Source organism: Rissa tridactyla, chromosome Z (assembly GCF_028500815.1).
Source record: "Rissa tridactyla isolate bRisTri1 chromosome Z, bRisTri1.patW.cur.20221130, whole genome shotgun sequence".
Taxonomy (NCBI): Eukaryota; Metazoa; Chordata; class Aves; order Charadriiformes; family Laridae; genus Rissa; species Rissa tridactyla.
In genome coordinates, this window is record NC_071497.1 from 12279453 (window position 1) to 12305041 (window position 25589).

General features: G+C 44.3%; 2 protein-coding genes across 22 annotated transcripts in view; one reads left to right on the top strand and one right to left on the bottom strand.

Moving 5' to 3' along the window:
• Window positions 1-48: 48 nt before the first annotated feature.
• Window positions 49-25421, top strand: PTGR1 (prostaglandin reductase 1). Of its 5 annotated transcripts, none has more exons than XM_054184597.1 (11): window positions 49-132; window positions 10502-10605; window positions 11245-11382; window positions 12465-12510; window positions 13188-13247; window positions 14458-14625; window positions 16071-16188; window positions 16483-16638; window positions 18023-18128; window positions 19139-19257; window positions 21514-25421. In XM_054184597.1, exons 3-11 carry the CDS (start codon window positions 11277-11279, stop codon window positions 21622-21624), a joined length of 990 nt encoding a protein of 329 aa, XP_054040572.1. In that variant the 5' UTR covers window positions 49-132; window positions 10502-10605; window positions 11245-11276; the 3' UTR covers window positions 21625-25421. The 5 variants fall into 5 exon arrangements, with proteins under 5 accessions (XP_054040572.1, XP_054040575.1, XP_054040573.1 ...); XM_054184600.1 differs by having other exon boundaries at window positions 11276-11382; XM_054184598.1 differs by lacking the exons at window positions 49-132; window positions 10502-10605 and adding an exon at window positions 2811-3023.
• LOC128902166 (thioredoxin) overlaps window positions 3347-25589 on the bottom strand; it is a 37453-nt gene continuing 15210 nt past the window's right edge. The window contains exons 4-6 of one of the 17 annotated variants that reach the window (XM_054184611.1): window positions 22308-22374; window positions 7849-7920; window positions 3612-3898 (exon numbers count right to left, since the gene is read on the bottom strand). In XM_054184611.1, the coding sequence (XP_054040586.1) occupies window positions 3783-3898; window positions 7849-7920; window positions 22308-22374 (255 nt within the window). In that variant the 3' untranslated portion in view covers window positions 3612-3782. Of the gene's footprint in view, window positions 3490-3611; window positions 3899-6432; window positions 6480-7848; window positions 7955-8848; window positions 8968-11645; window positions 11717-15825; window positions 15906-16191; window positions 16233-18881; window positions 18998-19174; window positions 19240-22307; window positions 22375-25589 lie in introns of those variants that run through there. The other 16 variants (XM_054184604.1, XM_054184601.1, XM_054184602.1 and 13 more) reach the window with 16 other exon arrangements.

The following is a 25589-nucleotide window of genomic DNA, read 5'->3' on the forward strand; positions in this document are numbered from 1 at the left end:
GCTGCCCCGGCGCTGCCTGCTTCCGGCGGCCCTCCTCTTAGACCGGAGGAGACTGAGGTCTGCCGCGCTTTCCGTTTCAGAGGAGGAGCAAGCACGTCTACAACGAAGCCCCTCGGCCTGAGGGGAGGGCAGGTACCCTCGGGTCAGGCGAGAGCGGCGGGCAGGGGCCGATGAGAAAGGCCCCCTCCGCCCCTGACAGGCAGAGAGGGGCGGGCCCCGGGGCGAGAACGGCTGAGATATGGCGGGTTTTGCTATTGTGAGGGGATGCAGCTGTGGGATCGCTGGGCCCGAGAGAGACCGAAATGGTGTGTCGTGCTCCCCGTGAGGGAAGGGAGTCGCAGCTATGGGATCGCGGTGCCTGAGAGAGGAGGAAACGGCGGGTCTTGCTCCCATGAGGAGCTGCAGCCATGGGTCTGCAGTGCCTGCGAGAGGAGGAAACGGCGGGTCTTGCTCCCATGAGGAGCTGCAGCCATGGGTCTGCAGTGCCTGCGAGAGGAGGAAATGGCGGGTCTTGCTTCCGCGAGAAGCTGCAGCTATGGGTCCGCGGTGCCTGCGAGAGGAGCAAATGGCGGGTAGTGCTCCCCGTGAGGGAAGAGAGCTGCAGCTATGGGACCGCAGTGCCTGAGAGGGGAGAGATGAGGGTGGGTGAGAAGGCGCTTGGGTATTAGTGTGGCGTTACGTGGCGGGGCTGACGATCTTGGGGTTAACTCCAGGCTGCGGCGGGAAGTGTCTTAGTACCGCCCTTAGATTACATTAAAATTAATAAGTGCCGTTCTGTACTCCCACCACCCCTACTGCTCCCCCCAAAAAACCCAAAACCGAAACTACCTATGCTGGGTCAGCTATCTTGCTGTGATTTAGAGGTTTTTCCATTTAAGCAGAATAAAGAGAACCTATTCGAAGTGTGCGAGCGCTTGTCATCGGAAGAACAGGAGTTGTCCAGTGCTGCATTCATCAGAGTGGAAAAGCAAAGTCAGCTGAATGCGTTTACAGTTTCCTGAAGGTGCCGTAGTTAACGCTGTAAAAATAGACCAGTATTTTGCAGGAGGACTGTTGTGATGCACTTTAAAAAGTAAAATATATTTCAGAAGGTAGAATCTCTCACTAAGTAAGAAAAGAGAGCTGTAAAAAGGTCACAAGGCCCTGTGAAACCAGACACTTGGTATAAACAAACAAAATAAAATGCCTTACTAATGAATGTGAGGAACATCCCACCACAGGAGGCGCCAAAACCGTCTGAAAACCAGACTGCTGATGGATAAGGCATGAAGTCAACAAAAACTTGCAGTAACTGGGGGAAAGGTAAAGGTGGCAGTGGGAGATGTCGACCACCAACTCAGTTGGAGACTGGATACTGAATAGGGCTACACCCCACCACCACCTCGGTGCTGGAGCATGTGCACATCAATTAAAGGAAATTGTAACCTTAAATGAAAGCGAGAGACTATACTAATCAATAGAAATTGTTAAGATAAAGTACCAAGTAGTAATTATAACTAAGGGTGTGTATTTCTGTGTTTTGGACTGTATAAATATTCCTAAGAGTTTTTAGGCGGGTGTGCTAGCTTTGTGGATTACCACCTAGCACCCATCTCTGCAGAAATTAAATACATAGATAATACATCTACTCTGTGTGTATATTGGCGTCTGCACAGTGGGTAAATGACCCCGCTTTGGAGCGACAGCTGGACATCAGTGTTACCACTGAGAGCTGGGGGGCTGCTGTAAAACTGAACTACCTAGCCTATAGTCTGAGCTTATTTTCATCATTTGAAATAATTAAGACCGCAGGTCTACATTATAGGGAAAATTTTTTGTGTGTCTGCTCGCTTCAGGAATTACATTGGATGTAGTGTGACCTGTTAAAGGCATTACAGTTACTGCGGGAGGGAAGTATGGTAGCTACGAAGCACTTGATGATGTCCTGTCAGCTGTTCATTTTGCTAACATCTGGACACCACACTAAGAAAAATAATTTTGAAGTATGGGGAAGAATCAGACTTGACACCATGTAACTATACAGCCGTCATTAAATGCCACTTTTGACTTTGCACATTGAAAATCTTTCAAAATGATTTTTGAATTGGTTTTGATTGGCAAAAAAGTCTGCGATCTGTGGCAAATGTGCTTGCACATTTCTTGCCTGAAGGCCACTTCCTGATTAGTTTCTGTGTGAGTTTTCTGTTGTGAGAGGCTTTCTACTATAAAGATAAATATGTATGTTCTATATTTGCATATAACATGAGGGAAAGGGATAATTTGGCCCCTTCTTAAGTGGTTATGTAATAGCTTTCACCTCATAAGCCCTAGAAGTTGGGTGCTTCACTTGGTGTAATGGTAAAATGTGCTATTTTAATGATAGTGTTCAATTTTAAGGAATTAAAAAAATGTTGCAGCTAACTGTCACAGAGTTAGCATGTTGGAATGAATATAGGATGTGGTTTGAGGAAGGAAAAGGTATTTTTATCAGCTGCTTATCTAGGAGAATTTTTAGTAGCGTGATACCATAATGTGCATTATGCCAAATGTATAGCAGATGCCTTTCCTAGCTCTGAAGTCACAGGTAAATACTCTACAAAGGTAAACATAGAGTATAGCTTCACTGGTTTATGAAATGAGCATTTTAAGAATTGGGAAAGGGTTTGATTTTGGTAAGTACATGATGATACAGCACAAAATTAATGAAATCAATTCAGAAAGAGGTGGTTTTTTTGGAACTCACTAGCGTACTCCCTAGAATCTCTGAGGGCTGAAAGCACAGTCACAGCAGACACATAAAAGATGGCGTTCTATTTTGGTAAAGGAACACCTGTTTCTTTTCATTTCATGGGATGAATTTAACAGTAAGCTTTTTGGGTAGACAGATATTGTAAAGGTTGTGTTTTGGGGTTTGGTGTTTGTTTTTTTTTTTTTTTCGCAAATCATGCTATAGTTAATTCTTGGTTCAGAGGAGATAATTGTTCTTTTTTTCTTCTCCGGACTGAATGGGAGCACCTTCCTAAACAGGTTTCAGAACACAAAAGGTGAGATGCAGGGAGTGGTCATTCAACTCTGCTCTGTCTCGCCTCGGCGGACGCTTATCGATCCCTATCTATGCAGAGATAACTTGGGGGGAGCTGTGGAAATGGCTCAGCCCGGGGTGGTCTCAACACTGCGTTACAATAAGAACTGAAACCCGAACTGAAACCCGAATGGTGCCTTTAACAAACAAAATGCCCTGAGTCACGCCCCACCGCTATTCAGTGAGTGTGAGGCCAGACATCACAAAATAAACATTGCTGTCTGAGGGGCCATCAAACCACCGGGGATAACCATCCCAGATAGTGTCATCCATTCAAGCACAGTCCCATAAAAAGGATATTTAAGTCCAAAGTTTTGGGGAGAAAAAAGGGGGAATCCTCCAAAGATACAGCTGGTCTGTAGGAGATTTCTGCCCCGCCTTGTCCAGGACGCTGTGCAAGGTAACTTCCCGGGACTGAGTGGCCTTACCTGAGAGAGAGAGGGTAAGTGATTTAATAACGTGCTCTAAGATTGTGATTTGTGCACTTATTTAAGGTATTCATATCTGGCGTACAGGTGGTTTGTGGGGTTATTTTTTTGGGATCACTTGTTAGGTGGTAATAGTGTATTCTGTGAATTGTTTTGTTCTTTTACCCCTAAATTCCACTAGGGCATTCTTCCATTGTATCCATAAGAACTTGCAATAGTGGCGTAGCGGACCTGTGAGTGAAGTCCAAATAAACTGTCAATTTGAACCTCTCAGTGAAGTCTTTTTCTCTCCATCACAAGGACTCAGTTCTGGTGAAAGAAATTAAGAGTGCATACATCCTGAATAAATCTTCCATGAGAGTTTTCTGGTGCTTCAGGTATTTTGAAGAATGTGTTGTAGAAACCTGCGCTAAATAATAATCAAAACCAACAATAATAAATAAATATGAAATTATAACTTTGCTTGCTCCTAATATTGATTTAATTCCTAAGGTGTTCATGTCACAGTTCATATGAAATAAGCACTAGTTCTTGTGCCAACAGCTAATTATGAATTAAGTGTGCTAGTTGCCATTATGTAGTCACTGAAAAATGCAGGTTGGTAGGGATTTTAGGAGGTCATGTAGTCTGTGCACATGGGCAAAGCCAGACCAGACTCACCAGATTGCTCACAGGCATGTGAAGTTGTAAAAATTTTGAAAGATGGAGATTCCACAATGTGAAAACCCATGTTTCCCTCAGTCTAAAGTAGGTACAGATTTCCTTGCACCAGTCAATAGCATCTGAGATCCACTAGTGTAGGTTCTGGCTCGGTTTGCTGGGGAATTTGGCACAACAGGTGAACTGGCAAATCCAGTCAGTTGTTCAGATTTGATTAGCACATTGAAATTCACTAATCTTACAGTTTGGGAAGGGAAGCAACAACAAAGGTTAAATACCAGACCAAGTATTAAGCAGGTGATTTAGAAAATCTGGTCTTCCTTCTGTCAGGTAACTGAGACTACATTTCTAATCTAGACAAGTTGAATACCCACTAGATGTTTTTTGTTCTGTGGTGGTACTGCAGTCTCCTTGTGGGGTAGGTTTATATCTGCTCAAGCCTATACCTCTCATGAGCTGATATTCCTGCTAAGGTCTACAACCCTTGAAAAGAAGGTTCCTGGAGGAGAAAGACCCCGGAAGGCTGGCAATCCCTCTCAGCTCACAAGGGCAACAGATCAGTGCACGTTCAGGATTCTCAGATGGGAAAATCTTTAGCCACAGAAACCAGAAGTCTGGAGAAGGACCGTCTTCTGAATCTCTTGTTTGTGTAAAAAAACTTGTGAAGCTTTAGTTGGGGATTCACCATGACCACTTTTGGTCTTGCATATTTAGGGAGGTCAAAGCACCAGAGGAAAGGCAGGCAGGCAGGCTAAGAACAGGGGGTGTGGGGTGAGTTAAAGGATTTTTCTTTCAAGCCTGCAGATTTAGTGTTTTAAACTGCAATGGTGGATGTAATCCTTGGTCTAACTCTCACAAGTTTTCTTGTGCTGGACCACACATCACAGCCTGATGGCTTCTCTGTCGTGGCACTGGGAGCCCTAGGATGGCATTTTGCACAGATGGACCCGTTTTCACTTGCTACAGTAAAATACTGTGCTGAGCTGATGTGCGCTGCAGGAGCAGGGAGGTCCTCAGGCCCCTTTGCCAGATGCTGTCTACTGTCTGTAGCAATACAAGTGCTAACCACTGCTGTGTGCTTCCACCCTTCCACTCCATCTCCTTAGACTCTCATTGATTTCCCTCTTTTCTTTTTTTTTCTTGTCCCTTTATCTTTTCATTTATCCGTTTCAGTATCCTTAATACTACAGATGTATTGGAGTGGTAACAGATAACAGGTATGTATTGGATTTGCTAGGTGGGCTGGAGCAGCAAGTTTCCTTCTTGAGGGAGAAGCTGGTTGCAGGTTATGAGCAGGAACTCGTTCCAAGGATCAATCTGCCCTTGTAATACTGCAAAATTTCAGGAGAGGGCCTCAGAAGGATTGCTGGTGCTTGAACGTATGTTTGTAACTTCCGATCTGAACACACGGGGCTGTCTTATTGCACTCCGCTGCAAGAGACAGGGGTGTTTAACCTTTGTAGAGATCAGGAAAGAGAACTGTGGGAAGGAGCAGCCAACAGGCAGGTTTATTAAGTCCTGAAGGTCTTGCAGTAACTTTATAACATCAGATACCAGCCTGAGATTTCTTATCTTTTTCCCCTAAAACAGCATTACTTGCTTGGTGTAGTCAAAAGTTTGGGGGTTAATTTAAATGGAGTTTTCTAGAAATCTAAGCTTAACGGGACTTCTGCTTTTCTTTGGCAGCTGTAAAATCAAGCAAATAAAACACTTCTCTATGTGGTGCAGTAACAGGCATGTCCTGCAAATATAAGAAGTGAAACGGTGCTGCAGTATGTCTCCACAACTTTGATGAAATTTTGCATTTACTGATGTTGCAGCATGTGTTTGGACTGTATCAACATTTAAGCAAGGGGGAAGTAGAAAGTGCTTGAAAGACATTTAAGAGTGCCCCGCAGTGACCAGGGAATCACAGCTGGCCCTTCAAGAAGCTTTGACTTAGTTTGTCAGCCCAGGTTATCTGCAGTGTCCTGTCTTCCTTCCCACCTGTGGGCTTCTTGCTTACTCTTTCTTATCAGACATAGTTCTTAAGATTCTCATTTTATGTGCAATTTCTGAGAGATGAAGGGCAGCTGATGTGTTTCAGTACAGGTCTTGGCTTCCCTTTTCCCCTCCCCGTGTCAGCTCTGTCTGCAGGACTGTTGAACTTCTGTTGGAATTACAGCCTTGTAACAAAGTGTGGGACAGCACAGTCTTTTTACCTAGTGATGACTACTTACCTCGCAATCTTTGACCTCCTTCCAGGGCCTTATAGCATTGCATAATGAAGTTGCAGCTTTATTGTTTCATAATGCAGTGTCATGCTTGCTCAGATATTTGCAATATAGCATCTGCCAAAAGTAGCATGGGGGTGGTTTGCCTTTACCTTACTTTTCACTACGGGAAAAACATTATTTCTGAGAAAGCTAAGCCAGAGGGGAGGAACAGGTAATTTTTGCTATGATTTGCAGGCACTTGGGATTTGAGGCCCTGGTAACTCCCAGGTAACTGGTAATCCTGTAATGTATGGGGATTCCCGAGGTAGCCTCTGGATTATGACTCCCTTGGCAGACTCTACTGCCAAGAAGTCCTTTTAAGTTTGTTTGTTTGTTTGTTTTTTAAAGTATTTAGAAAGTCCTTTATGCTGGTGCCTGGCAGATTGCTTTGAAATGCAGCAGGAGACTGCATAAATTGGATCTGGAGGAAGGGACTAGACGAGATAATGATTTCCTGAATAACTTCTCAGTTGTGGTCTCAGTTGTGGTGATCGGGTGGATTTTCCTCAGCACTGATCTACAAACTAGTTATGTCTGAGAGATATATTTCACTCAGCTTTTTATTGTACCCATTTCTTACAATGTAGCTGGAAGCATAGCTGTTCCTGCATCAAAATGGAGATAAAACAAAACTAGTACCACAGCCATTTCTGCAAATTAATTGTGACTGGCAGCAAGATGAACTGTTAAGCTAACCCCGAATTCGAATTGAACTTACTTGTAACTGACAGGCTTCTAAGATGATTTTGTCCTGAAGATTAGATATGGGCAAGCCCAGGCTAGGAAACCATACCACACAAGACATGAATGTTGGTTGAGGTTACTTAAGGAAAGTAAACTTTGCTGGTTTGACTCATGGTCCCTTTAGAGCTGTACTATTCTTCTACTTAATATGAAGATTCCCACATTTCAGATATCACCACCAGCTCCTCAGCATCCAGTCAAAGTCTCTCAATTTTCTCAGACTTGTCTGTCTTCTCTTATTCCTGACCTTATTTTCCAGTTGCTAGTGTCTCCTATGGGATCCCAGTTTTCACCTCTTCCTTCTTCTCTTCTCTCCCATTTTCCCCTGAATTGTGAATCTCTGTCCCTGTGCATTTTGGGGGATTGAGCTGTGATAACCTGCGTTATGGTGCTTTACTTGCAACTCAGCTACATTTGCACCACCTGCAGTGTCTGAACACAGACTGGATCTTTGCTTTCTTACATACAGTGTTAGTGCACAAAGCCGATTCCCCAGTCCATTACTTCTTTCCTAGGTGTCTGATTTTATGGAAAAAGTTGATAGAGATTAATATAAAACTTTATTCTTTGATAACTTGATGGGCTAAACTAGAGGGCAAGAAGGGTTTGAAGGACCTCAGAGTAAATGCTGTCTTGGACTTCAATTTCAGTTAAAGCTTTAATGGTTCTTTTGTAAGAATATCAGGTAGAAATTCATCACCTTTTTTCCTTGGACTTGCTAGAAATGAATTATCATCTTCATGGACTGTCCTTTCTGAAGTTTTTCTTATGGCTGCAAAGGCATGATTGTAGTGGTCTATGAAATACTTTATACAGAAAACACACAAAAGAAATGTATTATTCAAACCTACTGACAACAAAGTAGTTCTACGGTGCAATGGTTACTGCTCTTGAAGCTGAGATGGTGGCTACCACATGCTTAGTCTAGTGATCCTTTTGCTGGATCCCACAGATGTTGCATCACTGCTGTTTATGCTTTAGAGTTCTTTAGTATGCTTAAGCAATGTAGTCCTTACCAGTTCTTATGATTTTATATCTAAACATACAAAATAATCTTGGTTTGTTAACCTAGAAATTGGTGTGCAAATCCATTCATCAAGCATGTGTCTTTGTTCTGTTTTCTGTTAGTTTGGTTTGGGGCTTTTTGTTTTACAACCAACAGAGAACATCCCTAGCCTTGAAGTGACTATAATAATGTGATTTCAGTAAAAGGTGAGAAGCAGTCAGCAGAAAATTTGTCCTGTTCCCAAAGTCCCTAAAGGTAATAAAAGTGGTTCAGTGAAATTCATCTTTCCGTATTGTTTGTAGGAGGTCATTGCTCTGCTGAAAAATCTGTGTGTTGCAAAAAGTAGAGATCTTTTGAGAGGAACATGAAGATTGGTGTGGATGGAAGGTCTGAGTGTGGAAGCACCAGAAGGAACAGCAGAAGAGAGATAGAAATGGCCAATACTGATGGCACCTAGATTTGCAGATCATCAGGATTTGTGCGGCTTCTTAGAGGATCAGATAGGGAAAACAGAGGACATCCTGGACCAAGAAACAACAAGTTCTTGTACTCAGACTAAAGTGAGGAATCAAGGTATTAAGAGATGGTGGTGGGAACTAAAGAAGAGGGCTGGAGCCTTGAGGCACACAGAGGAAAGAGACAAAAAGCAGGGGGTCAGTATTGATGACTCACAGAGGTGAGATAGGATGGGAGACAAAGCAGTTCTGAATCACTGTTGGCTCCCCGGGGGTACAAATGGAGCTACCCAGCGTCCCTTGTCCCCGTCATTCTTGGCTTGAGCACTTGGGTAGCTGTGTCTGAACGCAGGACACGCTGCTGGGACAAAACAGCTCTTCGTGAGTATAAGCAAGTGAGTGGGGTCAGTTTTCTGTTACTCCAAATTCACTTTTTGCTCCTGTAAGCCCCTTTGCTGAGTTTGCTTTGCTGTTGCTGCAGTGTTGCAATATAATATAGTAATATATAGTAATATAATTGATAGCAAAGCAACAGCAGCAGTGGATGGAAATGCTAGGGTAGTTGCCAGGGGAGTGCCACCTGCTGCTTTTTTTTTTCCCTTTTTTTTTTTTTTTTTTTTAAGAAGCAACGTTGGCAGATCAGCTGGCAATTGCTGCAGATAAGTTTTCTGTGACCTTTGTTCTTGTTGCGATTGTATATGGTAAGTGAGGAATGCTGGTTTTGGCTGCTCACTTTATGAATGCAGGATGCTTTGACAGAAATCTTGGTGATACTTCCTTCATTTTGTGAAAGAGCTACCTGTCCTGATAAAGGTGATTTCCCCAGCACACACTCCTCATGCAGGAACCCTTCATCTGTGTTGTGTTTGTTTCTCATCTAGGAACCCTGTTTCATCACACAAGGTTGCTGAGTGCTGATGGGTTTCTGGATCTGGTGGCTTTTGTTTTTATCTGAATAATCATAGAATCATAGAATTGCCTAGGTTGGAAGGGACCTTTCAGATCATCTAGTCCAACCATCATAATGGAGAGGTTGCCCTGTGCATCTTTTAAAAGTAATGTTTGTTTTCTCAGGTCTCTGTTCCTAATTAGTACTTTTGTCTTAAGGTGTTTTGTGGTTGAACATGCTGCTATGTATCGGTCTCTTTACACTTTTCACCCTTTGTATTCTACTTGAATATTTTCGCAAGAAAAATAAAAGCTGAAGACAGATAGTGCCTGGACAAAGTTCTCTGCCATGCCACATGCCTCATTGCAACACAGTTGAGGCAAAATGCCAAAGCTCGCTACTGTTTCTTAAGATGGCTCTCTAATGCACAGATTCAGGCATGCAGAGGCATGGCCATGCAAGCTCTGATCCTTTGGTGCGTGCAGTGGGAGCAGTGAAGGTGTCCTTTGAGAGCCTGCGGGCATCTCACCATGTAAATGTCATGATAGTGTGACAGTGTCCCCTTGTGATAGTGGTGTATTATGGATCATGTGCTATGTTAAATGATGGATTGAACATTGAATTTTGTATTAATTTTTAATTAGATATTTTTTCCTCTGTGGCAGAACTCTTAAGAGGTTTAGGGCAGGACTGATAAAATGTGATTTGAAGAAACTCCTGCTGCAGGGAATACTCTCAGTCTCCAGGCTACAATGTTTTGTAGTTTCTAAGACTGTGGGTTTTGAGTATTTAGCTTTGCATATTGCAGAACATTCTTGTGCAACTGGCTGGGCGGTGAATTGGAGCAGTCTGTAAGGATGATCTCAAATCTTAATAGGAGAAAGGTGACTCATGTTGGGTGTGCCCTGTGCCAGGTTTACTGAGTGTTTACTCTTTCTCCTGAGGAAGTGGACTGAGGGTGGTACTTATTCTGTTCATAAAAGCAGATGGCTTTGCCTTCTAGGAGGTGTGTGACTGAGGGAATCCAGCCACCGAGTGAGTCGGGTGCAGAGCGTTATTGGCTGGCCTTGTCAGCAGAGGACGTGGTTTTCTACCTGCCTGCTCTAAGTATAAACCTCTCTTTCTTTGTCCTTGTTGATGCACTTGCTTTTAGGAATAAGAAGGGGGCTGTAAGGGTAAAGCAAATGTAAATAATTTGTTTGTTTCCATCTTGTATAGCAGATGCTGGTGACAATGTGCTCCCAAGTTCCAAGCCGTGAGCTTGGCAACTGGAGAAAAGCATTTTCTTTCATCATAGGGGGTATCATGGAGAGAGGTCTTTCTTACCTTTGCATTTCTCCCTTGCACTTTAAGCTTGTAAAAGTTTAGGTTCAGTACTCACCCCGTGTAATCAGGGCAGAAGAATTTAAGTGGTTTATATTTTTCCTTCCAGGATTTTTTTTCTCTCCTTAAACTAGTAGATTTTCCCACTTTGATTTCTTTCGAGTGGGAGCTGTACATCTTGCTGGGGCTGACTTCCCAGACCAAGGCTTGCTGTCAGCAGTCCAGGAGGTCCAGCAGGTCGCAGGAAGCTCTGGGTTGCTTAGGCAATGAGGGGGCTTTTCAGACATTTTCTTGATACGGCGATACTACCATAGGATGCAGGCAAAGGCTGTGACAGCACTTTATCAAGTTACTGCTCTGCTTTGTAAAGCTTAAAACTAGCCCTCATGAGCAGACCAGCACCATTGGGCATCTCTTTGACAGGCGATCTTTGGCTGTGCTGTTTGCTGTGCAGGATGGTAACTGCCAAGGTGTGGGTTCTGAAGAAGCATTTTGAGGGTTTCCCCAAAACCAGTGACTTCGACCTGAAAAAGATAGAGCTGCCAAACCTAAAGGATGGAGGTAAGTGGAGTGCCACCTGTTACTGTTATTTCCAGAGGCTGGCTGGTTGCTGATGAATGACTGTGTCTCTAACTGTTTGTTTTTCTGGCTTGAATTTTCGAAAATGGGTTGGCACGGCATGTGGCAAGCCATGCACCTTAGCAGAGAAAGGCAGTTGCTCAAGAACATGTATGTTGATGGGTTTGGTGGGTTTTAAGACACACTGCATTCTGGTAATATCCTTAGAAACAGTGTCTGAGCTCTTCTAACTCCAGCGCGCAGCAGCCATGGCATGCCTTTCACAGTCTCACAGTGGTACTTCTGTAGTATTCAGGCACGCTTAAAAATTTCATGCCTGTGGGTATTTAAGAAAATGGAGTAATTTCTTCCTTCCCATTTTAATCCCTACAGCAAGGAAAGACATAACTTCATACTAGAGTACCATTTTTAAAGGAGATCGCCTTTCTTATTCTGAGTAATGGGAAAATAGTTAAATCTGAATAAATTTCTAGTTTGTACTAGCTAGACCACTGCAGCCCAGGCAATGAAAGGTATTATTAGGTGGAGTTGAACAGCTGAAACTGCTGTGTGAATGAGAATTTAATTAAAAGTTGTTCTACAGTGTATTTCACAAAAACTAGTGTCATTAGAGACAATAACATGGATTAGGCTACCTAGAAAAGACAGCCTAATGCTTTCTGTTTAAGGAAGTTGTATTTGACCTGTGCCGAGGTTTCTTACCACCCTCTACTGGTTGAATCACGAGAAGGCATTTCATATCTGGGTCAAAAGTAAGTTAGTGCTTTGCTTTGGGGTTTGGCCTCTTGAGCCTTCTATAGAGAGAGAAGGCAGATAGAGAAAAGAAGCTAGCCTGCTAAAGAGACAGTACAGAAGGTGTTTTTTGTAACAGTGAAGGGATAATCCAGACAAAGTTAATGAATGTAACAGTTGTTTCTGTTAGTTTTTCCCTAAAGGATTACGGGATGTGGGGTTTTTGAGCTGTCATGAATTCCTATAGCTTTTGTTGAAAGACTGACTTTGTATGGAAACTATGCTTTACTGCACTGCTGACGCCCAGGAATTTGCTTTGTCTTTTTTTGCAGAGTTGCTGCTTGAATCAGTGTTTCTCAGTGTTGATCCTTACATGAGGTATACCTTTTTCTTCTTTTAAATTGCTGGCTAAGATACCTCATTTGATCTCCCACTTAAACCTCGAAAGAATATCTACCAGGAGCATCCCCTGTTGCCACAGTCCCAGATGCCTTTGTCAACTTTTTATAAAATGTGTGTAAATTATAAGACTTCCGGTATGGACCTATGTCAGATTTAGCCAGACATTAGCATAATGATGCTGCAGCCTGACTTTTCTCAGACTGTGGTGTTGTTTCTTGTCATGTCTCTTCCACTGGAATGTAACAGGCTTGAATGAGATTGCAGCCCTGTTGCAGTAGCTGCTTCACTTGCTGATATGCCCATGTTAATAGGTGGTGGTTCAAGTACAGGGAGACTGGGTAGTTTGAAGAAGTCCAGTGAACCCTAGTGTCAGAGATAGTTCTTTGGAGTCTAAGCCTTGTAGTGGTGGACCATGCTGCGAAAATTAGTACTATTGTGTCCCCAACGCTCTAGCCCTGGTCAAGGTGGGATGCTCAGGTAGCTGGCTATGGAAAACATCCAGTTATGTCATTACAATGACAAGCTCGTTGGAATCTGTTCAGCATCACTGCTTATGCTTTCTTTCTGGGTCAGACAGTAGCTACTACTTAACAGTTTATCTGGAACATCATTAAATTTGCTTACAGTAAGCCAACTCTCTGCCTGTGTTACAGACCTTACAGTCGACGGGACATGAAGGAAGGGGACATAATGATAGGCACACAGGTTGCCAGGTGAGATCTTCAGTTCTTGTTATCCATACACATGGCAGATCTCAAAGGAATGTATTAACATTTGAGACATTTGCAGCCTGCATTACATATTCTTGACGTGAGTCTACGTACTTCTGCAACTGTGTTCTTGTTTGTAATTGATTGGACCATGGTTTTCTTGTGAGAACCTCTTTGCCTTCTTGGAGAGCCTTCAGGCCTCTGATGTGATCTATATGTTATTTCTGGCGATAATGTTTTAAAAGGAAATTTTTACAAGCAGAGGCATGAAGATGACCATTGTACTTGTCCTAAGTGTCAACTTCATGTTTTAAAATCTGATGTGCTAGTAATTGCATGCCAGAAACCATGCATGCTATCTACTCCAGCTGAGAATACCTCAGTGTCACCTAAGATACAGCTCTAGTTGTAGCCAAAGGGTTTTAAATCCATCCTTTCCCAAGCTTGTGGTAATTTAGCTACACAGATGTTTCCCTTTGTCAGCTTGCTCCTGCTGTGCTGCCTCTAAGTTACTGCCCAGGAACATCTGTGGCCTTTGACTCTTGTGTTTCTCTGCAAGAGCACTGAGGGCTTGGATAAATTAACAACCAAGTCTGTTGAACAGAAGGCCAACTGTTTTCAATATTTCAAAGCTGCTTACCTACCATTTCCCAGCGTAGTTTTCCTGTTGGGCTAAGAAAGTTGAATTTTCATTTGGTGTAGAGACACTGCAAGTATGAACTTCTCCCTGTTAGATACTGCTTTCTCTCTGGTTTTAGTACCCCAGGAGGTTCAGCCTTCAAGATCTCCAACTTTTAAATGAGGTGCAGGTTGTCTAAGGAGGGAACTGCTTGATACAGCCTCTCTGTGACTTCTTGCTTTTCCAGCCTTTAATCCCAGCATCCTCTTTCCGGCGTTCTAACTCAGATGCCTAGTTTGAATTCATACCAGGCTGGTGCTAGTCAAACAAAAGTCAGCAGCCATGTGGGATCATTGAATTTGTGGTGGGCAGGGCTGAGTCTAGAATCATATTGCCCAGTATCCCCCTGGTAATCAGAGATTGTAAACATTTTGGGAAGCCTACAGCATCAGCAGGTGTGGGCTAAATGTCCTGGCATGAAATATTTCTTTTCTCCTTGCATCGCATGGCAACGGGAATAAAGGAGGGAAGAGCCAGGAATGATTTGTGTCTGACAGGATATTCTTTTTTTTTTTTTTCCCTTCTTTTAAACAGGATTGTGGAAAGCAAGAATCCTGCCTTTACAGTGGGGGACTTTGTCGTGGCTAGAAGTGGCTGGAGAACTCATTTCATCTCTGATGGGAAAGACCTACAACTCCTTCCTTCTAGTTGGCCAGAATCACTCCCCAGATCTCTGGCTCTTGGGACAGTTGGCATGCCAGGGTGAGTTTCGAGATCCAGAGGCAGCTACCCCCTGGATTTTGCTGTGCAGGATGTTTCCACCTATTTGTATGGCCTTTTTCCCCTGTCTTGTTTTATCAGTATGTTGTCTGCTCACTGTGGTAAAAAGTGTGCTGCTGGGTGCCCTTAATCCTGTAGGGGGCCTGAAGTTTGGCCCATCCTCTATAGATTAGAGGAGACTTGCCTTGGACATCTTGGTGCCGCTCCTTGAGGAGTTGTAATAAGGTAGGAAGAAGATCCAGGAGGGGCTGGAAAGAATCCAGTTCAATCTAAATTAACCTCAGTGGAAAGACTCAAACTTCACTGGCACCTGGACCAGTCTGCTTTTGCGGATTGGGCTCTTCTGCTATCACCATTTCCAGAATTGCCCCAGAATGGCAAAAGACAGCTGTCATATTGTGCAGTAAAACAAAGGTCCTTTAAATTGCACTGCAGAAGACAGAGCTGCTGTGCTTTGGAATCTGTATTCACTACTGCAGTCTCTCAGTCATCTCATATTTCTTCTCTCTTTCTCTGTAGTTTGTATTGGAGATCAGGACTTGGCCAGTCCTGTAAACACAGAAGGCTGTCAAAATGATCATAACATTGTGTGTGATGCAGAATCGTAGAATCATAGGGTTGGAAGGGACCTCTGGAGATCATCTAGTCCAACCTCCCTGCCAGAGTAGAACTCGTATTTCACTTTGACATCAGGCAAGATGCATGTTTTTCCAGACAGCTGCAAGATGGATTCAGTTTGCCCTTTCGGTTCAGACCAAGTGGGAAGCTCTCAGCTTGAATTTAGGAGTTAGAAGAAAAGTTTGCTGGGATTCTGGGCCAGTGGATCAGTTGCTTCAGGAAGCTTGCAAAGCCTGACGTTATTCAGTATTAATGTGATCAGTGGAACATGCTTGAGCGAAACCTACACTGAAGGAATTACTATTCATGCAGTGGCCATAGCTCTGCACAGTAGTCCTCAGGAGCAGTGTGCCCATCAGTTCAGCAAGGTTTTGCCACCATTTTTTCTTTTTCTGACAGCGTTGATTTGTCATGAGTATCATTTAATCTTTGCCTCAATCTGGTAGATACCAGCTGGCTACTGACCTCTATCTAGCTTGGATTCACTGTCTTTTCCAGTGTGTAACCAAGTTGTTGCCTTACGGAGTTATCTCTGTGTTTTTCCTTTTTGGTAGAGAGCACAAGGAAAGCTGCTTTCACCTAAGGCAGACTTCTGCCACGGCATCCTGTTTCGCAGTAGTGTATCTGTATTTTTTCTGGAATGGCTGTAAAAAAGCCAAGTTAAGAAGTTTGGGTTAATTTTTGTATTCATAAAGAATGAGGAAAACTGAATCTTGTTCAAGTTGTGACAATATTTTGGTTCAGTGTGGTTAAGTCAAATCTCTGTATCTGGCATCTTTTATTCCTCACTGAGCACTCTTTCTTCACAGCCTCACTGCGTATTTTGGTCTGCTGGAGGTCTGCAAGATGAAGCCAGGCGAGACAGTGCTGGTTAATGCTGCAGCTGGTGCTGTGGGCTCTGTGGTGGGGCAGCTTGCTAAAATTGGGGTGAGTGGCTTAAACTGCTCATACTTGCTCCTCAGAAGGCTCACCTGAGAGACAGGGGAACAAGGCCATGAATGATCAGGAGGGCAAGCGTCCCTGAAGGCATGCCTACAGTAAGGTCTTGAGATGGGACAAGCTCCTGAAGATGCAGCAAAGCTAGTTGAATGTTTCCTAGAGCTCAAGAACTCATATGGTGATGGCAGCCTGACTTTAAGGGTGAGCCCTTCACCCAGCACTTTGAGTGTCAGCTTGTGTTGTGAGGGGATGTTTAGAAATGTTTTTCTCCTTTCCTTGCAGGGTTGCAAAGTGGTTGGCTGTGCTGGCTCAGAAGACAAGGTTGCCTATCTGAAAGAAATAGGCTTTGATGAAGCCTTTAATTACAAGACTGTTACATCTTTGGATGAAGCACTGCGTAAAGCCTCTCCTGATGGCTATGACTGTTTCTTTGACAATGTGAGTTCTGAGAGAGGGCCTTGCCCTAAGCAGGCTGTCATTTTCCTTAAACTGTAGCAGGAACTCAATATTGTATACATCTAATTGAAGAATACACCAGGAAATCGATATTGAGTTCCATCTAATTGAGAAATTATCTCCGTAAGAGCTTACTGTTTTCCTGTTCCCTTCCCACTTTTATTTCTGCAGCCGATTTTGGGCAGTAATAGAAAGAACAAAGACTGAAGAGCAAAGCTGCATTGTTGGTGGTGTTTGTGAATGGAGAGAGAGAAGCTTCTCTTCACTCTCTGGAAAGTATGGCATATTTTGGGGAGGTGAGGGTCACAGTGAACATTTAACTGACGCTGAACAGAGAGAGCTCCAGTCCATTCCTGGCCCTACCTTGAACCACAGGCAGTTCTCTGCTGTTACTGGAAGGGGAACAAGCATGGATGGTGCCATGTTACGTGGCCCAGGGGGCCACACTGGTACCTGTAAACAAAATAGTTGCAAGGCCCTCTTGTGAAATTGCCGTAGTGGCATGTGGGGGGTTTCTGACCTCTTCCAAGTATGGTTGGAGTTAATGGGGGCTGTGGACTGTTCTCAAGAGGGTGTTTGAATGTGACTGTCTTGTTCTGGAGGCTAAGAGAGTTTAACAGTCAAACCATATCGGTTAGCCTTCAATGGAGAACAAGCCCTGGCTTTTTTAATTTCTTAGTATTGATAACATATGTATTATACCTTATAATATAATATGCATGGTGCTAGGGCAAAGCACCTGCCCCTGCTGCAGGAGCTCGTGTTTGCTTTGCCTCACCCTTGCAATTTCATGTCCTGTGCTGCTAAGGTCTTAAATAGGTTTTATGGTCACGTCTGTTCCCTTCACTCTCACTTCCAACTTTGTACAGAGCTCTCCCCAGCAGTAAATTTTCTCATGACTTTTCTCCGTTAAGAGCTTCTGAGCACAGCATATCCTTATTTGTGAGAAGATAATCATTAAGTAAAAACTTGACATCACCATGTTGTGAAGAGGTAAAAGTGCAGACTGGTGTGGGGGAAAAGCAGAGGTGGTGCTTCTTAGTGCCCCTAGACATGCCCCTTAAGAGGAGGGATGTAAGGGCAAGTCCTGCCCAATGCTTCCAAACCAAGCTTTGTGAAGCAGATTTGGAATTAAAACCAATTTCCTGTATTCATAACTAATTTTTAGAAGAGTGAGATCAAGTTCTTATAGGTGTTGACTAGAGTGTAATGGTGTAAGGGTTTCCTGCAGCCACCAAGTCTTTGGAGTAGTGGAACCTTTCCACCCTTTGATTGAACCTGTTGGTGCAACAGTGCAAGGTTGCAGGTTTTGGCAGTCAATGCTAAACACTGGATTCTAATGCTGCACATGCTCTGGTTCTCATAGGTGGGTGGAGAATTTGCCAGTATTGCTATCAATCATATGAAGAAATACGGAAGGATTGCAGTCTGCGGAGCCATCTCTCAGTACAATGACTCCGTGCCTCAGAAAGGTGCGGGCTTGCTTTCTTGTGTCTAAGTTTATTTCCTGCTTGATAACAGCAGAGAGAAAGATGTAATGGGAGTTTCTGGAGATTTTATTGGTTGTTTCCGTATTGACTGTATGTATGTGTGTACATTTGGGTAACTCTCTGCTGCCCTGAGACAGTGGGAGTGTGACCACGCTCCTTGTGTGTACATGCACTCATTCCCCTTTGTGCACGCTTGTATTGGGTGGAGAACATCAGCTGATTAGAAATGAAGGAGAGACTAAACTACTTAAAACAGGATTCCCCAGGGCTCTAAGCAGATACAGATCAGTAGAAGGCAGGTGTGGTGGCATGATGCCATTTACACAGTACGTACTTTTAGATGAATGAATGGATTTCCCTTGGGTTTTTAGATGAGGCAGCTTAGGGTTTATTTTTCCATAAGACTTCAGCTACTGGTGAAATGTGGCTGAGATGAATATTCACTTTCAATAGCATTAAGTTTTCCAAATTTGCCTTCTAGAAGAAATGGGAGGTCTGAATTCTGAAACGGAATTCTGAGTCTGAAACTGACTGCCTTTGGACTCCCAGATCACTTTAAAAATGAGACAGGCTGTCACAGATTTTTATGATTGAGGGAACTGTTTTTTAATGTGTATAACTTTTTTGAGATTAGCAAGAGCATGAGAGCTTGACAGACTATCAAACAAGCTGCCAAAACAGTATTTCCAGGATTCATCTGAAGCCCCTTGGATGAAACTAAAGTCATTTTACTTCTGAATGAAACTTTTTTCAGAGTGTTGGGTGTTCAGCCCCACAGCTTGACAGATCAGGCTTTTGTTTCCCTGAGTGGCTGTCTGCCCATGAATCTTTGTTCTTTTGTCCTGGAAATTCTATTTGGAAAAAAATAGTAGTTTTGGCTAGAACAAAGTGATTCAGTGGTCTTCACTGGCTAAAAGATCTCTTTATGCATTGGGTTTTATTTTAAATGAAACTGATATTGCAGGTGGTTTGCTGGTTCCTTTCTCTTGCAGGGGCTTACATTCAGATTCCAATGATCTTCAAAGAGCTTCGAATGGAAGGATTTATTGTGTCCCGCTGGAATAACCGCCGGGACGAAGGTCTGAAGGCCCTGCTAAAATGGGTGGTGGAGGTAAGGAAGAAAGGGATAGTTTTCTGTAAGGTGTACTCACACCATAGCTTCCCTCTTTGCAAGGGGTCTCTTGTCATAGTTGTTGAGCTGAGGTCCCAGTGTGATACTTTTCTTCCACCTGACTTGATCTTTGAGCCTTTGGGGGACACTCAAACCATAGTCAACGTGCCTGATCCCTTGTGCTTTGTTGAAACCTGCAATATTAGCTTGTATGCTTAGATATATTGCAGAATACATGTAGGCATTGAAAAGGGGTGCTTCAAGAGTAATTCAAAACACTTCTCTGGCAATGAAGAGTTTCATGTTTAGAGTAATTCCTCTGTTTCTCATTCATCACTCTCCTTTCATTTGTAAGTATGAGCAAGGGTTGCCATTGTAGCATTGTGCTGAAATTACTGGCAAGAATGGATGATTTTATGGAATTGGGAGCTGGGCTTTAAAGGGACTTTAAAGGGAATTTCTTAAATTTTATTTTTCTAAATGGAGGCTAAGTTTAACACTTGGTTCATGGCTGTGAAAAGCTTGTGAGTGTGAACACTAAAGGCTAAGAGGATCTAGCTTTTACAAACATGAAGATTTGGGATTGATAACTTGGATTTGCAATTTCATACTTCCCTATGGGTAGAGACAGGCCTGGCTTTGGGGAAACAATCCCCTACCTGTCCATTGTTTGGGGACCACTTAGCACTAAATCCGTGCTGGCGTGTTTTTATAGCAGTGACTTTTGCTCCCTGTTATGACTCCCAAGTAGAATCACAGAATCATAGAATCATAGGGTTGGAAGGGACCTCTGGAGATCATCTAGCCCAACCCCCTGCCAGAGCAGGGTCACCCAGAGCAGGTTACACAGGAACGCGTCCAGGCAGGTTTTGAATGTCTCCGGAGTTGGAGACTCCACCACCTCTCTGGGCAGCCTGTGCCAGGGCTCTGCCACCCTTAAAGGAAAGAAGTTCCTCCTCATGTTTAGTTGGAACTTCCTATGCTCAAGTTTGTGCCCATTACCTCTTGTCCTGTCCCCGGGCACCACTGAAAAGAGCCTGGCCCATCCTCCTGACACCCACCCTTAAAGAACTTATAAGTGTTGATAAGGTCCCCCCTCAGCCATCTTTTTTCCAGACTGAAGAGACCGAAGTCCCTCAGCCTTTCTTCCTAAGAGAGATGTTCCAGTCCCTGAATCATCTCGGCAGCCCTTTGCTGCACTCTCTCCAGCAGTTCCCTGTCCCTCTTGAACCAGGGAGCCCAGAACTGGACATAGTACTCCAGGTGCGGCCTCACCAGGGCAGAGTAGAGGGGGAGGATGACCTCCCTCCACCTGCTGGCCACACTCTTCTTGATGCACCCCAGGATGCCATTGGCCTTCTTGGCCACGAGGGCACATTGCTGGCTCATGGTCATCCCGTTGTCCACCAGGACTCCCAGGTCTCTTTCCACAGGAGCTGCTCTCCAGCAGGTCAGCCCCCAACCTGTCCTGGTGCATGGGGTTATTCCTCCCCAGGTGCAGCACCCTACACTTGCCCTTATTGAATTCCATAAGGTTACACTTTGCCCAGATCTCCAACCTGTCCAGGTCTCTCTGTATGGTGGCACAGCCTTCCGGTGTGTCAGCCACCCCACCCAGCTTGGTGTCATCAGCAAACTTGCTGAGGGTGCACTCTGTCCCCTCATCCAGGTCATTGATGAATATATTGAACAGGACTGGACCCAGTACTGACCGCTGGGGAACACCACTCGTCACTGGTCTCCAACTAGACTCTGTGCCCCTAATCATGACCCTCTGAGCTCTATCTTTCAACCAGTTTTCTATCCACCCCACTGTCCATTCATCCAACCCACACTTCCTAAGCTTCCCTGTGAGGATGCTGTGGGAGACCATGTCAAACACCTTGCTGAAGTCAAGGTAGACAACATCCACCAGCATCCCCTCATCTATCCATCCAGTCATGCCATCATAGAAGGCTATCAGATTAGTCAGACATGATTTCCCCTTGGTGAATCCATGTTGAGTACTTCTGATAGCTTTCTTTTCCTCCATGTAGAAGTTTCTTTTCCTCCAAGTAGAAGGTCTTGCAGCAAAAGCAGATCCTTAAAACAGCCTACCTAGTTTTGCAAAGTTACTCTGGTGCATACCAGCTTGTATATTTCAGATGAAACATACAGGCTAGAGAAAAATTGTTTGCATTTTAGTCCCCTGAAGATGGTGAAAACTAGGCTGCTGGTGAGTGAAAACTCAGCAATTTCCTTTCTTACTTTTGACAGGGAAAAGTGAAATGCCGTGAAGAAGTCACTGAAGGATTTGAAAACATGCCAATGGCTTTCATAGGAATGTTAAAGGGAGAAAACCTTGGGAAAGCCATTGTAAAAGTCTGAAGGTCTTGGGAGACTGGCACAGGAGAATGTGATTCTATTAAGTGCTTTTCACTGATTGAAAGGCACGTTTCAGCCTTTTTGCTGGATGTTTGGTGATGATAGCTTCTGTTAATAGTTGGGCTAATAAGTGTAAGCATATGCCAATTGCTTTGCTTCTGAAGAATTCAAGAGTTGCTTCCCAAAGCTACATTTAAAGAAAAAGCGCCTTAACACTGCTGAACATCATCAGAACTGTAACAGATTTAATAGAACCCTGAACCTTTCTACAAGTTGGCTTGGAGAAGGGAAAAGCAATTCCAAAAGCTTTGCCAGCTAATGACTAATGTTTACCTGTTGATTTGGCCCAGAACTTGGCAAGAGGGGTTTTTTTTAACCAATATCAACGAGCAAAGAAGAGGCTAACAGCACCTGGGAGTTCCCAGCTTCCTCACTGGCTGTCTTTTTGGGTTTTTTTTTGTTTTTTTTCTTTTACATTTGTCAGGAAATGTAGATATCTCATTCATTGTGAGATTATGGAAAGAAAAAATAAATCTGTTAATGGCTACTTTCCTTGTCTTATAGTTCTGTTTGTGGAGTGCCCTCCTCTTCACTTTTTTGTGTTTTAACAGAGTGGCTAAAATATTACAAGAACGTATTTATCCCAGCAGATCTCACAGTACAGGTGATACAGATAGGTCACTTACTTGGGTAATTTGGCCATTGGTGTCCAATCTTAGGGCTGACCTTGCCATGGTGTTCACCCTGGCTCTCCTGGAAGATAACATCAATATGCTTGCCTTAGCTGTGTTAAATTGATGTCCAGGACACACATGGTGCTAAGTGAAGGAGACACAGATTAGCAACAATAAGTATTTTAGATGTATTGAAAAAGTCAGAACAAGAACCTGTTGCTACAGGATACAGACAGGTATTGAAGGTGACGGTGATCCACCTTAAACCACTGTGGAGGACTTCTTGGTTAATTTTTGGGTCTCATTATTGATCTGTGAAAAGGGATCCTAAGTGGCCTTAGTGTCTTTGCAGTGCCAGGATTAGATGCGCTGTCTGACAACAAGAAGAGATCACTTACTTAAGATGTAGATCAACCAACACTTGCTGAGTGGACTGAACAAAAGACGTCCTGAAATACAGGTTGACTGGCCATTGGGGAAATAATGCATCTTTGCACAAGCAGGGGAGAGGATCTGGTTGCTTTATAGGGTTTTCTGAGGAGAAAGAATTGCTGGTTTGGGTTAGCTCCAGTGCTGTGGTTTTCAGCCAGCCCCTGAGAAAAATCTGTGGATTAATACTGCTGCACAGCATGGAAAATTATAAACCAGAAAAGGGAGTTTGTTTTTAGTAGGCTTCAGGTCCACTGTGTAGAGGTCTGCTGTTACTTGATGTCATTCTCACAATCCCTGCCTTTGCCTTCTGTGACCTGGGTGGTGTGGTTAGAGTCCTTGCCAGTGAAGACAGAAGCAAAAAAGTTGTTGAGTACTTCAGCCTTCTCTGTATCCTGGGTGATGAGGTTTTCCATTTCCTTTTGGAGAGAGCCCACATTTACCCTAGTCTTCCTTTTGTCACCGACATACATATAGAAGCTTTTCTTGTTGCCCTTGACATCCCTGGCCAGACTTATTTGATCCGGGCTTTAGCTTTCCTAACCTGATCCCTGGCTGCTCAGTTTCTCTGTATTCCTCACAGGCTGCCTGTCCTTGCTTCCACCCTCTGTAGGCTTCCTTTTTCTAATTGAGATTGTCCAGGAGCTCCTTGTCCATCCGTACAGGCCTCCTGGTATTTTTGCCCAAGTTCCACTTTGTTGGGATACATCGCTCCTGAGCTTGGAGGAGGTGATCCTTGATTATTAACGAGCTTTCTTGGGCCCCTCTCCCCTCCAGGGCTTTATCCTACGGTACTCTACCAAACAGATCCCTGAAGACGCCAAAGTCTACTCTCCTGAAGTCCAGGGTGGTGAGCTTGCTGTGCACCCTCCTTGCTGCCCGAAGGATCTTGAACTCCACCATTTCATGGTCACTGCAGCCAAAGCTGCCCTTAAGCTTCACATTCCCCACCAGCCCCTCCTTGTTGGTGAGAACAAGGTCCCATGTGGTACCTCTCCTTGTTGGCTCCTCTATCGCTTGGAGAAGGAAGCTATCATTGATGCATTCCAGGAACCTGCTGGATTGCTTGTGCCCTGATGCATCGTCCCTCCAAGAGATATCGGAGCGGTTGAAGTCCCCCATGAGGACCAGGGTGTGCGAATGTGAAGCTGCTTCGATCTGTCTATAGAGGGCCTCATCTGCTTGGTCTTCCTGGTCAAGTCCTGTAGCAGACCCCCACTATAATGTCACCTATCCCTGCCCTCCCTTTAATCCTGACCCATAAGCTCTCCATCAGTCCTTATCCATCCCCAGGTGGAGCTCCATGCACTCCAGCTGTCACTGACATAGAGAGCAACACCCCTCCCCGTTTCCCCTGCCTGTCCTTTACAAAGAGCCTGTATCCTTCCATTCCAACACTCCAGTCATAGGAGCCATCCCACCACATCTCCGTGATGCCAATGGGACCACAGCCCTGCAGGAGCGTGCATGTCTCCAGCTCCTCCTGTTTGTTCCCGATGCTATGTGCATTTGCATAGAGGCATTAAAGTTGGGCCCCTGATGAAGCTGAGTGGAGTGGCTGGACGTTGTGCTGCACTTGAGGTGCTGTCCTGTTGACCTGCAGCCCTTTTCCAGGTCCTGGGCATCTCTTACTAGTGTTGGCATCATACTGATAGGGATGGGATAGATTGAGGTTCTCCTCCCCTGGCAACTCTAGTTTAAAGTCCTCTCCACGAGTTTAGCAAGCCTCGGACCAAAGACGCTTTTCCCCTTCTCTGACATGGCAAAGTTCTAAAGCTTATGGAGAGATACCTGAATTTTTCCACAATACGTTGATGAAAATTAAAAGGGAGTATTAAAAAAACACAGATTTTTTTTTCCTTGACAGCCATGGGAGTGAGAGTGTCAGTGGCACAGGGTAGGCTGAAGGTCAACAAAATCTCTCTGTATTTCTCTCCTCTAATGAAGCAAACCCATCCTTTGAGTACAATCAGTGTAACGGAGGTGAACAAGGTGCCAATGCCCAGCAGAGAGCAAAGGCGCAGTGACGCGCTGCTGGGAGAGCCCCTTTCTGCCAATACACAACCATGTGTGCTTTGAGGCAGAGCATTGGTAGTACCGTGGCTGTCCAGCCTGTCCTCTGGCCAGCTGCGCAAGTCCTGTGCTCTGCTGCCACCCTTTCTCTAACATTGCCAGCTAAGCTTAAAGGCTTTCTGGGAAAGGGCGAGCCCTGGGTGGTCCCACTGGCTGTTGGAAGGTGTGCAAGGAATTGCCTGGGGCTAGGTCCTCCTTGGCAGTGCAGCAGTCCTCCATTGAAAAGGGTGTCCACCCTGCCCAGGGTGCAGTGCCCACTCATGAATGGCCCTGCATCTGGGGCTGTGCTGGTAGTCATCTCTGGTCTTTTTGTGTTCCTTGTCTCCAGTCCGCATGGCCATGTCTGTGCTGCTATGTAAGTTACACTTGGCAAGTAAGTTTGACAGTGGGATTTCTGAGGCCATTTAGGACCCCAATTCATTGAGGATATAATATATGAGAGCAAGACAAAGAGTTTATTTAATAATCTTAAATATAAACAGCTGCAGGCTTCATCATCTGTTGGCTAAATAGCTCTTCATTTATACATATCATTATTTTCAGAGTAGTGGTTTAAGCACTTAACGCCTTATGCTTGCCTGTGCAAAATAAAAGTCTCTCAATTCAAGGTGTTCCAATCTCATAAATATTGCAACTTTTGTGCCCTACTCTTAAGCAAATTCCAGATGGGGGTGGTGGCAATAACCTGCCTGAGCTCAGGACGCAATGGAGACCAGCCTTGAGGAGCTCACCATGGCCACATGGGGGTGGCCTCAGGAAGCGCTGGGAATTGCTGCAGAGAGCTGTGGGTTG

What these genes read in the sequence shown, in the direction of transcription:
- PTGR1 (XM_054184596.1), top strand. Translation starts at nt 10,485, where the DNA reads ATGGCTTTGCCTTCTAGGAGGTGTGTGACTGAGGGAATCCAGCCACCG. An exon ending in ATGACTGTTTCTTTGACAAT is followed by an intron (nt 16,639 to 18,022) that starts GTGAGTTCTGAG and finishes TGGTTCTCATAG; the next exon opens with GTGGGTGGAGAATTTGCCAG. An exon ending in TGACTCCGTGCCTCAGAAAG is followed by an intron (nt 18,129 to 19,138) that starts GTGCGGGCTTGC and finishes TTTCTCTTGCAG; the next exon opens with GGGCTTACATTCAGATTCCA.